The sequence below is a fragment of the Lynx canadensis genome, chromosome B1 (assembly GCF_007474595.2).
Source record: "Lynx canadensis isolate LIC74 chromosome B1, mLynCan4.pri.v2, whole genome shotgun sequence".
Lineage (NCBI taxonomy): Eukaryota > Metazoa > Chordata > Mammalia > Carnivora > Felidae > Lynx > Lynx canadensis.
In genome coordinates this window covers 132,511,849-132,525,862 of record NC_044306.2, presented here as the reverse complement: position 1 = coordinate 132,525,862, position 14,014 = coordinate 132,511,849, and the positions used below count along the sequence as shown (strand labels likewise).

At 36.4% G+C, this 14,014-nt stretch overlaps 1 protein-coding gene across 2 annotated transcripts in view; it reads right to left on the bottom strand.

Annotated features, from left to right (window-relative positions):
- The window catches only part of FAM13A (family with sequence similarity 13 member A), a 362,178-nt gene that overhangs the window by 173,628 nt on the left and 174,536 nt on the right, over nt 1-14,014 (bottom strand). For both annotated transcript variants that reach the window (XM_030313445.1, XM_030313443.1), the window contains exon 6: nt 6,170-6,247. In XM_030313445.1, the coding sequence (XP_030169305.1) occupies nt 6,170-6,247 (78 nt within the window). The remainder of the gene's footprint in view (nt 1-6,169; nt 6,248-14,014) is intronic.

Genomic DNA, 14,014 nt, shown 5'->3' with positions numbered 1-14,014 from the left:
TGTCAGCACAGAGCCTGACCCAGGGCTTGAACTCATAAACCATGAGATCATGACCTGAGCCGAAGTCGGATGCTTAACTGACTGAACCACCCAGGCACCTCATGTAAAACATCTGTAAACATAGATGCAAAAATACTAAACAAAATATCAGCTATTCAAAACTTGCAAGGTATTTAAAAATATGTATCAAGATCAGCTTCAGAACTACTATGCTCCAGTGATGCATTAGTTTAAGCTTAGATAAATTATCAGTATAACTTCCCACAAGAAAAGAGTAAGTGATAAAAACTATGTAATTATCTTCACAGACACAAAAGGAAACATTTGCTAAAATTTAACTTTCACACAAGATAAATATTCGAAACAAATCATAAATACAAGGGAACCTCCTTAAGGTTATAGGGTTATACCTACAGCAAATAGGTATACCTATTTGTAAGGTTATGCCTACAGCAAATATTGTAAACCTAATAAGTGTATGTGTGAAGAAAAACATATATGGAAACATACTAACACTAACTACTATCATATGGAATAAAGCAATGAAATAATGAGTTCATTTTGAAGTCTTTACTGAAGGAAAGCTATGTGTCTGGCATTGTGAAAAAATTACAAAAAAAAAAAAAAGTAAGAAAACGAAATATGCTGTGATGATACCAAAAAGTCAAATGTAGAAACTGTCCATAAAATCAGGAAGGAACTCAAAAAGGTACGCTATCACCATTTCTATTTAGCCTTTACAGTATATAAAAAAAAGATTAAATGATGAAAGGCATGAAAAAAAGTCAACAGAACTCATCATTTTCAGATGATATGACTGTCTACAAAGGAAATCAAACAGAAGTGATCAACAAAATATTAGAACTAATGAGAATTTGGCAAGGCCTCTAGATGTAAAAGTCAACAATAAAAATTAGTTTTAACACTAATTATCAGCAACAAAGTTGGAAGACATCATGCATCATGAATATTTTATTTATAGTATCTACAAAATGTGGGCTACCTAGGACAGTTAAGAAGAAAATTATATTTCTTAAATCAAAAGACATTAAAGAGGTCATGAGCAAATAGAGAGTTCTATGATGGTCATGAATGGAATACCAATTTTCATGAAATGAATCTATCAATTCAGTTTAAATTCTAACTAAAGTTTCTCATGAAATTTGACAATATTCAATTGCAAAAGCAATGGACCAAGAATGGCCAAAATAATTTTCAAGAAGGGAAGAAAAACTGAAGAAACTGGTTTTACCAGATATCACTAATTAGGACATTGCAATAATAACATGAGATAAACAAATAGATAAAGCAACCAATAACAAAGCCCAAAACATACAAAACATGTGACATATAATACAAAGGACATTTCAAACAGTGGGGAAAAGATGAACTATTGAACAGACATGCTACATTGATTTTTATATATAAAATTAGATTCCTACTTTATGCTTACACAGAATTCAACTTCAGATGGATTAAGACTAACATATATGCAAAGCAAAATTTAAAATTTTTTGAAAACTATAAAGTTGGTTTTCTTAATGACCTCAAGGTATGTGAGGATTTCTCAAACAAGATATAAAGAACACAAAAACTAAAAACTAATAAATTTGACTACATTAAAATAAAAAGCTCTTATACATTAAAAGGCACTACATTCAATATAAAAAGAAAACTAAAAAATTGGGAAAAAGTATTTGAGACATATATAACTGAACTAACAAATTCATAGAGATTATTAAGAAAAAAGCAAACAGGGGCACCTGGGTGGCTCAGTTGGTTAAGTATCTGACTTTCGCTCAGGTAATGATCTCATGGTTTGTAGGTTTGAGCCCTAAGTGGTGCTCTGTGCTGACAGCTCAGAGCCTGGAGCCTGCTTCAGATTCTGTGTCTCCCCCCTCTCTCTGTACCTCTCCCGCTCACACTCTGTTTTTCTCTCTCTCAAAAATAAATAAGCATTAAAAAAAAATAAAGCAAACAACCCAATAATAAAATTGGCAATGACAGGAAAAAGTAGTACTCAGATTAATTATCAGAGATATGTCCAAGCTTAATAAGCACATGAAAAGCTGCCCATATAAATTAATCAGGATAGACTGGTACAAATTAACCCAGAAGTCTCAGTGGCTTAACAAAACAGGTTTACTTCTCAGTAATGACACAAATCCAGTGTGGTTTCACAGGGGGCCTCTGCTCCAAAAAAAGCCACTAAGGGACCCATGCTCCACTGTCTAGTTGCTACACTGTAAGAAAGGGCTAGAGAGTCATGCACAATTTTTCAATTCTCTGCCCTTAAAGCCACACTTGTCACTTCTGCTCATAGCCTACTGGCCAGAAGCAGCTGGCTGGCCCCAGCTAACTGCAACCGGGGTGGGAAACATCGGGGAAACGCATGGGTATTCAGTGAATAATAAATGTCTCTGCAACAACTAGAAATTAGAAAAATCCAAATTAAGGCAATAGCAAGACGCATCTCACACTCATTAGACTGGGGAAACAACAACTCTGATATTACCAAGGACTGGTGAGGATGTAAAAAATGGAAACAATCATCTGCAACTGTTGAGGATATAAATTGGTACAACATCTTAAGAAAATATTTGTAAATTTGGGACAAATTATAGATGTACATACTTATGACTCTACTTCCCACATGTGCGCAAAAGATGTTGTGAAAATAATTTACTCAAAAACGTTTTAATAGCAAAATAGTGGAAATAATCTAAATATTGGAGATAACCTAAATATTGGAAAAAACCCAGAATGATACCTAAATAAACTGTCATATATTCTTACCCAAAGTGAGTACTGATAGAGCATACTGAACAGAAAAAAAAAGAACTGTATTAAGTAGTTAATATAGTATCTGGCACTTGATCAACGTTAGCTCTAATTACCACCACCACCACCACTACTTTTATTAAAAGCAGCAGCATGCAAACTAGCCTTAAACATGGAAATGCATAGTATAAATAATGTCAACTGGAAAAAGTAGAATGCTAATTAGAATGTACACATTAATTAAAGCAATATAAAATGTATGCATGTCCATTAATATTTCTAAGATACTCTAGAAGCTTGGTAAAATTTAATGCTTATTAAATTACTCAATTTGCTTACTGAAAATTAAATTATACTGCCACTAAATTTATCAAAGCCCTCCATTTTTAAAATTTCTAGTTTACTAATAGGCATAGGAATTTTTAAAAACATTTAAGAAAACAGGGTTGTGACAACTATTGTCATCATTGAAGAAAATCTCCTTCATAAATAATTCATGGTCCTTGAAACCATTAACATTTGAAAGAAAAATAATTTAACAGTTGCTTCTATTACAAAAATAGAAGCAGTGTATTTGATAACTGCATTATCTTTATTACACATTTTATAGTTAATATGACTTTGTATACTAAAGGAAACCTCTATAAAAGCATTAAGAGAATCCAATAACTAACTAAAACTATTATGTGCTTATAATTTAAATTTCATCAGCACAGTTTTATCTGGTGATAAAAGGAAGGAAATACATTATCTTTTATTTTATACCTTTATCCTAGCATTGAGTGGATCTGGTATTCATTCTTATACCATGACCTGACGACCTTGAATTTTTTGCTGAAGCCAAGAACACAGCAATGATAGTGGGAAGTCCAGAGCATAACCCAAAGGAAAGGAGAAGAAAAATAATTTTCTACACTCAATTCACTGGATGCTATTCAGGGTTTATACTGTGGCCAATGAATATAAGTGTGAGGCTTATTTAGAGACCGAGTACCTGTGTTTGGTAGAAAAAGACCATCTTCTCTAATCCTATTAGGTGACAAGGAATTGTCTCTATGTTCAATACCTCTTTATAGATCTATTTGATATTCTCTTCTTTATCATCTATTCTGATTATTTGTTTACATATGTACTCTACACAGTATTGGGCATGAAATGGTTATATGAATATGTCCTTGCGTTACCAGGGCTGGTGATTGTTGCTCATTCAGGAAGTGTCATGGCACTGTGTAATGGAGATACTTTTTTTTCAGCTTGGACTCAAATCAAGAAGTGGCTTTCCTACCTAAGGAAGAGAAATATAATCCTTCCTATTGCCTAGGAACAGAGACAGCAACTGTCAGAGGGAACACAGATGGGGACAGATGGCTTAGACTAGAGAGACATCTCCAGAGTCGATGGACATATGCCATTTCTGGATTACCATGTTATATCTCTAGCCATATAGGGAGCAGAAATACTTAGCTGTCCAAGGCAAATACAGCTGTAACTGGAGATATCTGAGAAATACAGCTATGGAGGCCAAATGGAGTAACATTAATACCAAGGATACACATCATTCTCTTAGCTCACTATGTCACTCTAGAAAGGACACACCAACCATATTTTGAAGGTGTTCTCAGCTTTAGCTTTCAAATATCAACTGGAGGAAAAAAGATCTTAAGATAAAATCCTGGTGAAAGAGTTAGTTCCTTGTAATCTCTTATAGCTCACATGCTCTGCCTCATTTCTGGGATTTGAAATTACAAGGATTTTAATCACCCATAAACTAAGCAGAGCTTAGTTTGCTCATGTAAACGTAAACTTGGTCATGAAAGGCCACAGAGAAGCTTAAGTTAAAAACCAAGGCTTAACTAATGAAGTAATTTCTCTATTGAATTAGTTTATTCATGAACTGTACAGCAAGACTGGTAGGAGATAATAAATGTCCATTAATTACCGATTTTGTATACAGCTGAAACATTCCAAATAGGATTACTTTCATAAGAATGATACAATCCCTTCAACTTTTATGACAAGTTTTGAGATGATCTTTAAGCAAAATTTAAAAGAATTCTTATCTCTGATTTTTAGCTGCAAGTTACCATAAAAATAATGGTGGCTTTATTTTTAAAGGTGATGAGGTGATTCATTTAGGGTCTTTTCACATAAAGGTAGTTATACCAATATAGGAGTTAATAAGCAAATGGTACCTAATGATTTTCCTCAAATCATGCATTTTTTCAAGGCATTTGTTTATGAGTTTATTTTTTACACTGAATTTTTATTAATTCACAATAAATAAAATTTCTGATACATTGGAATTAATTATACATAAGTTTGTAGACACAGATATTTCAGTGAAAAAAAAAAAAACAACCCAAAAATAGTTGGTAGCTGAAAAGGAAAGCATGCTGGATAGTTTCGATAATTTTCCAGAAAAAAATCAAGGTGGAATAGGTTTTATTAAAAAAAAAAGGTGTTTTTATTTCTTTTAAAAATAAACCACAGACTTACTGTAATTAAGACACTAAGCAATGACTCAATACTTAATTTGCCTTTAAAAATAAAGCCACCATTATTTTTACGGTAACTTGCAGTTAAAAATCAGAGATAAGAATTCTTTTAAATTTTGCTTACAGTGAACTCAAAGTTTGGTGAACAATTTTTTTTTCTCAGAACTAGGAAAAATAGTAGCTCTATAAATCTCCTGGTGGCCAGTTATGAATATTCTATATACCTAATAGGAGAAGTTCTACTTAAAAGATTAAAGATTAGGAAAGATACTCTAAAGTTAATGCAATCACTTTTCTGGTTGGACAAATAATCAAATAACTTTCCATGACATATTTTGGGTTAAAGGGGTTTTTCTTTTCACTGGCAAAACATGTGAATTTTGGACTTTTCTTACAATAAGGAAAACAAAATTTTACACATTAGACTATTCTGTCATAGGTATGACAGTTCTTACTTCTTCCTGGTTAAAATTTACTTAATTGATCGTGTGTTGTTTTTATAATTACGAAAAGTCAATAAAGTGACTTCCATTTAAAAAAAAGAGAAATTACAGCTAAACATTTCACTTTACCCCTCAAACAACCAAGGAAAGATTACTACATTTGAGTATTTCCTATGATTTAGGCTTAAAACAATCCTGATTTAATATAAGTAAAACCATGTACTAAAATACATCACTCTTAAATAATAGGAGTATCTTAAAAATTGGGGGATGAATATCACCTTGGATTAAAGCACTAAATGAAAAGTGCTTTTTTCACAACCAGGACCAAAAGTACAAATAAAGAAAAAGGCTGAAGGAAATGCAAGACACAGAGCATGGAATCATGAGGACATGAATAACCCTGCTAAATGTTTCACATGGTAGCCCAAAGGAGCAGACATAACTTACCCTGGTTTTTAGAGATGGTTTTTGCATGTCTAAGTCTTTTGTCAGAAGGATGGGTAAGGGGTTCTTACAACTGGCCTCCTATAAAAAAGTATAAAAGAAGTATTAGGAACCAAAGAACATTACCCTAACTGGAAATTACAAGGTTGTAAAAAGCAATTTTGATGGGAGACAAGGCATTTTTGGCTTGAGCTGCTTATAGCAGAAGCCACAGAGACTGTCTTGAGGAACCAAAACATTTCCTTTCTTATTGTTCATCTACAACAGTGAAGCAAGTAAGGTAAGATGGTGATGGAGTAGGTATGGGACACACAGAACACATATTCAGAGATGACCATTAAAAAAGTCTCATCTATGCTATCATGTAATTTACACATCCACAGTCAGCTCCTCTCTTCTTTGGAGAAACAGGGGGTTAATTCTCCAAGATATCAACCACCAAACTTAGGGTTGCCAACTTTCCCTACAAAATTTTACAAATGCGTTCTTATTCTGTAAATAAGAATCTTAAATGAATTCCTTCAATTAGTTTAGCAAACCACTATTGAACAGGGATAGTTTCACACCGACATCCTGAGGAAAAATATCTGAGTATTTGTTTCCAAAATTACTAAGCTTCTAAGTCCTTGGTTCACACCAAAATAGTACTTGCAAAACTAGCAGAAATTACAAGGAGGCAGCTCACATAGAATTGGATTTACTATTTATTTCTATGTGACAAATAACAACAGTAATAATCTCATTAAAAAATAAAAAAGGGCCTCACTTCTCAGTAGCCACTAATTTGGATACATTTTTCATAAATGATTTCATTTCCAAATTAAGGTAGAAAAAATATATAAGGTCATAGACAACAATAAAACTAAGGAGAAAATAAGTTCAATTTCTTTCACTTGCACTATAACATCAACCTCTGTATCCCATTCCTTCCCTCATCATGCTCACCATCCACCACTCCATTATTTAAATTATAGGTTCTTCTCTCCAGTTTACTTAAGGATCAGTTAATTATAACCTTTTAAACAATGTTTTAGTCTACATACTTTATAATACTACTAAAATTTGCTGGAATTTTATTCATTTCTAAAGGGAACAGTACATTATTAAGATAAAATGTCTCTAATGAAAATACTACTACTACTTACTACTAATGAATACTTATTGAATCTTAGGATTTGGAAGGCACTGTGCTAATGTCTTTGCATTAATGCCATTTTTGCCCCCAGTAGCCCTATTAGGATTATGCACTATTATCACTACTCCCCCTTTAAGGGTAACGCAAAATCTTACAGAAGTTAAGTACTTGCCCAATGTCACATGGGACTCAAAGATGGCCCTATAACTTTATGAACTCTTTATTACCTCCAATATCCAATATACTTGACATCTTAAACCACTAGGTTGTACAACCATAACATTGTAAAGCCAAAGAGTTTTTAAAAATTAGCTATTCTGCCTGCTCATCTTATTTTACAGATGGGGGATTTGAGGACATCTGAGGTGATGTGCCCAAGATCACACAGAGAGTGGCAGAGCTGAGACCCATGCCTGGACCAGAGTTGTATGTGGCACCTGTTCCAGCTTTGTGGTAGGGAGCAATATTACCAGACTCAGAGGAGATCAAGAGCCTCCTCTAAGCTGGGGGTAGCTGTGGTCCTGCCAACACTCTCAGCTGCCTGTGGCCTCACGGACAGCCCGATGGAAGGGCCCAAGGATACGTTTCTGAACTCTCCAAACAAGCACGCATTCTAGTCCTACCCTTTCCCACAAGTCACAACACCTGCTGGCAGTAAGCTGCTTACTGGAAATAGTGAATGAACCCATTCCCACTTCTGACTCACTGTGAGAGGGATAGACTATATCCAGCATGACATTTAGGAGATCCAAGTGATTAACTGCATAGTCTATTGCGTAATTTGACTACACTTGGATAATATAATTATGCTTAATCTTTATACCCCTTTTAAAACTACTTGTATATAAATGCTAGAATGTCATGCAAGAAAAAAAGGCTGACTCTTAAGGGAAGCTAATAGGAATAGCTGACCTTTGTTTATGACTGTCTGAATGTTTACAAATGCCTACAATTCTTTCTTCCTTATGCACAGGCTAAAAGTGATAGTGTTTCTTTATTCCTCTTATCTCCCCCACCCTGTCCCTGTGAATTAATGAGTACAAGGCTGATGGTCAGCTTTTCCCTATAAACTCTGAAAATATTTTCTGTAAACTTTTACCTGAAAATGCCGCTTAATGAATTATGTTTATTTTTTTTTGTTTTAGGACTTTAAATTCAAACAACAGAGACAAAGTAAAATTTAGTAGTCAGAGAACTGAACTGGCAGTCAAGAGATCTGGCTTCTCATCCTGGTTTCCTAACCAACCGGCTATAGGAACTCAGGCAAGCATTTTAACCTTTTGGACATCCCTTGGTTCGAAGATTTATAAAACAATTGGATTAGGTGAATTCTGAGAAACTTTTCTAGTTTATCAAGATTCTATGATTCTTTCAAGAAGAAGCAATATTTATTGACAAAAAGGTAACCCACCACCTGTCTGGAGTTGCATTCCCAATGTCCCATGAGATTGCTGCTGAAGCGCTGGTCCCCCCTCCCCCCCCCCCCATGTAGGGGGCAGTGAGCCAGGGGGCTGCAGAGCCACAGAGGGAACACCTCCCACAGGGCTAATGTTGGATTTCTGGAGAAAAATTAATGAATTCCACTAGTAGCTTAAATAAGTAACTGGAAAGAACTCCATGTATTCTTTTTTTGTTTGTTTTTCCTGTGTATTCTTTTAAGACAGATATATTATGGAGTGAAGTGAGAAATATTTTTAAGATAAAACTTTTTTACAGTTATGCCTTTAAAAAAGCCATTTACACTGGCAGGCATATACCTAAGAGAATTAAAAACAAATGTCCACACAAAAACTTGTAGACCAACACTCATAGCCAGAATTATTTATAAAAACCAAAAAGTGGAAACAACCCAAATCACATGATAAATGGATAAAGAAAATATGGTATATCCACACAATGGAATATCATTCAGCTATAAAGAGGACTGAAGTATGGATACTGGCTAGACACAGATTAACCTTGAAAACATCATGCTAAGAAGCCAAGCATAAAAGGACACATATTGTGTGATTACATATATTTTAAACATCTGGAATAGGCAAATAGTGACAGAGTGTAGATCATGGTTGCTGGGGTCTAGAAGGAGGGAAGTGATTCCTAATGGGATCAGTCTATATGAGTTTCTTTTTAGGGTGTTAAAAATGTTCTAGGGGTGCCTGAGTGGCTCAGTCAGTTGAGTGTCCAACTTCGGCTCAGGTCATGATCTCACGGTTCATGAGTTCAAGCCCCACGTCGGGCTCTGTGCTGACAGCTTGGAGCCTGGAGCCTGCTTTGGATTCTGTGTCTCCCTCTCTCTCCCTGCCCCTCCCCTGCTCATGCTCTCTGTCTCTCAAAAATAAATAAATATTAAAAAAATGTTCTAGAATTAGGTAATGGTTGCCCAACACTGTGAACATCCTAAAAACCAATAAATTGTATATTTTAATTTATATCCAAGTTAGTTAGCATATAGTGCAACAATGATTTCAGGAGTAGATTCCTTAATGCCCCTTACCCATTTAGCCCATCTCCCCCCTCCCACAAGCCCTCCAGCAACCCTCTGTTTGTTCTCCATATTTAAGAGTCTCTTATGTTTTGCTCCCCTCCCTGTTATTATTTTTGCTTCCCTTCCCCTATGTTCATGTTTTGTATCTTAAACTCTTACGATATTTGTCTTTCTCTAATTTCGCTTAGCATAATACCCTCTACTTCCATCCATGTAGTTGCAAATGGCAAGATTTCATTCTTTTTGATGGCCAAGAAATACTCCATTGTATATATATACCACATCTTCTTTATCCATTCATCCATCGATGGACATTTGGGCTCTTTCCATACTTGGGTTATTGTCAATAGTGCTGCTATAAACATTGGGGTGCATGTGTCCCTTCGAAACAGCACACCTGTATCCCGTGGATAAACACCTAGTAGTGCAATTGCTTGGTGGTAGTGTAGTTCTATTTTTAATTTTTTGAGGAACCTCCACACTGTTTTCCAGAGTGGCTGCACCAGTTTGCATTCCCACCGGCAGTGCCAAAGAGATCCTCTTTCTCTGCATCCTCGCCAACATCTGTTGTTACCTGAGTTGTTAATGTAACAAATTGTATATTTTAAATGGGTCAGTCTTACAGCATTTGAGTAACACCTAAATTTTTTGAAAAGTCATTTAAAGCAAGTCCCCACACACCCAGGGCGAAGGGAAGAGACCTTGGGTTTGTTTGAACTCCTCCCTTAGAACTTCTTGAAAAGGTTTGAAGGGGGAATGATTTGTGTTTTTAAGTATTAAAGTATATGTGGGCATAAAAATTCACTCTAAAAATTTTAACTGAACCATATCATGTGTGGCATTCTAATGCTAGTCACCAGAGAAGGAGAAGGTAATGATAAACAAATTAGACATGATTACAGGGTATATTTATATTTAAACATTTCATCTGCTGAAATGAGACTTAACTGATTGCTCACTCTAATGACATTTGTGCAATAACCAACTGCTTAAACCAGCTGTGTCACTTTGGTATCCTGAAAACACCATTTAAAAATATAATAGGGATGGAAAAATACTTCATCACAGTTTTGTTGGCCTTACTATTGGACATTAAAAAAAACCAGAAAAAGCACTCACTGTTCCCTCAGCCTAGCACACTACTCACACAGTAATTCACAGGTTTGTTTCCTCATTTCATTCAGATCTTTGTTCAATTTCAGTAGAGAGGATTCCCTTGCTGGAACACCTTATCTAAATTGACACTGCTCTCCCCTCCCACTTAATGCTCCCTCTCTCCCCACTCTCTTTCATCTACTTTATTGATTGATTCATTAATTTTTAAGAGAGAGAACGCAAAATTGTGAACAAGGGAGGGGCAGAGGGAGAAAGAACGCCCCATCTCACGACTCCAAGATCAGGATCTGAGCTGAAATCAAGAGCTGGACATTGAACTGACTGAGCCACCCAGGCGGCTCCTCTCTACTCTCTTCATAGCCATTAGCAAAATCTGAATTTAATACTTTAAAACTGGTGGTTGCCAGAGGAGAGGGGGTATGTCGTTGGGCAAAATAGGGGAAGAGGCATGGCAGCTACAGGCTTCCAGTTATGGAAAGAGTAAATCTTGGGAATAAAAGGCTCAGCATAAGGAATATAGTCAATGATACTGTCCTAGTGTTGTATCGGGACACATGGTAGTTAAACTTGTAGTAAGCATAGCATAGTGCATAAACTTGTTGAATCTCTATGCTGTACACCTGAAACTAATGTAATGTTGTGTGTCAACTAAGAAAATTAAAAAAAAAAATACAAGTTCTAATTCTTTGTCCATCTCACCCTATTCTGTGAAAGGGCTGGTTAGTCTTGCTAGTGAATAGATCCACAGGGCCCAGAATAGAAGCTCAATTGTTGAAGTGAATGGGTAAACCAGATGAATGAGTAATACCCCTTTTCTAACCTTTCACAATCCCCTGGGCATTCTTCCTGTTTTCAATTCCCTCCATCAGCTTACATTTCAGGACTCTTCATTCCTTTGCTAATACACTTAGTTTTCTCCATCCTGTTTTCAAACGCTGCATTCATCTGGAAAAAGCACAACCTTGGATGAATCCAGCTCTATGCCTTCTCTGTGCTGGAAATTGAGCAAATGAAAGTGGTTGGGGAAAAAGTTGATGCTTTCATGTTAATTTTATTGCCATAAATGTTGAGTGATCTCTAATGCACAGCAATTCTGCTATAATTCTTTAGCAACTTGATTTCCCATCCTGCAACATGACATTGCATATCTTCTCTTTTCTCAAACTCCTTTCATTTCATTCTTGCTTCATGGCTCATTGGAAAAACAGAAGCATTGGGGCAGATACTACTTGCTGCCCCACCATCAAATTTACAAACCTGTCTGCAAACATTCCATCCTTTCTGTCTTCCCTCCAGTTACAATGAAAGATAAGATGCTGATCCTATCAGCGATTCCCTCCACCCACCCTGGGGTCTTGTCTCCTCTTATTTTCTCAAGGATTTCACTCCATCAATTATCCCCTCATTCCCTCTACTAGGTCATTCCCATTAATCACAAGCATGTTCTGGAATTTTATCTTTTTGGTTTTTAAAACACTTCCTTAATCTCATTTCTCCCACTGTTATGGTCCATTTTTTGGCTTTCTTTTATAGCAAACTCCTTTGAAACAGCGGGTCTTCATTCCTATCTCTACTTCTTCATTTTCAAAGCCCCCAAAACTGTTTTGTTGTTTTTTTGTCATCACAAGGGGTGAAATAGTCACAGCTTAGTCTCCATCTTACTGGGGTTTTTAGCAACATCTGATTCAGGAAGCTCCTTATTCTTGAACTACTCTTCTCCATTAGCTGCCAGGACATCACCAGTAGGAAAAAGAATAAATTCCTCCCACTGACCAACTCCACATAGTCTCCTTCCTTTGCTGCTGCTTCTCCTCTAAACAATTAAGTTACATATTTATTGCTTATTGCTTTATTTTCTGGATCATTAACTATGTAGAAGTCCTATGGAAGCGAATAATTGGTTTCCTTTACTCACTACTGTAACTACAATGCCATAGAAAAGTGCCTAGAATAGTAGGAGCTCAACAAATACATGTTGGATATGGGGCACCTGGGTGGCTCAGTGTTCAAATCTCAATCTCAGCTCAGGTCTTGATCTCAGGGTCATGAGTTCAAGCCTCACACTGGGCTCCCTGCTGGGCATGAAACCTACTTAAAAAAAATGCGTGTTGAATAAATGAATGAAGTTGGGATGACTCAAGAGTTGATTAAAAAAATCTTCCTTTCCTAAATGATACAATGATCTCAACCACTTTTATGGCTTTTATTATTTTTTAATGTTTATTTTTGAGAGGGAGGGAGGGAGGGAGGGAGGGAGGGAGGGAGGGAGGGAGGGAGAGGGAGCGTGAGTCAGGGAGGGGCAGAGAAAGACCAAGACACAGAATCTTAAGCAGGCTTCAGGCTCCAAGCTGTCAGCACAGAGCTCAACGCAGGCCGGAACCCACCAGCCATGAGATCATGACCTGAGTCGAAGTCGGACACTTAACCGAGTCACGCAGGCGCCCCTTTCATGGCTTTTAAATCAACCAATACACTAAGGACTCCCAAATTCCATTTGTCTTTGATGTTTCTCCTAAGTTAACATTGCTTTTAATTAACTGCTCCCTTGGCAACTCTACATGGCTGCTAATAAGCTTCTAAACTTAGTACATCCAAACCTGAGTGTATACTTTATCAGCAAAAAAGCATCTGTCAGTCCTTGAGTCTTCCCCAGATTAGCAGATGGCACCCACTTGCTCAAACTAATGTCTTAATCTACTTTATTTCTTCCCTTTCCTATATCTCCCACATCAAACTCACCGTCAAGTGCAGTCAGTGCTACCTCCAAAATAAACTGGGATTCGTTCCCTTCTATGTACACAGCTACCCCCAAGTCATAACCATCATTGTTCACCTAAATTATTTCAGTCATCCTGCCTTCTACAAGGTTTGTATATGTAAATGGGATGATGTCACTCCTCTGTCAAGGTCTCATCATTATTCCTGGACTTTCTTTGCCATAACCTACACAGGCCTGCATGATCCAACTTTTCCCTATTTCTCTAACCTCATCTCCTATCATCTGCCCTCTCCCTGACTATGCTTCAGCCACATTGGCCTTCTCTTCTCTTCTTCATATACTCCAGATCCCTTCCTACCTTCAAGTATTCACCCTTTATGTTTTCTATTTCTG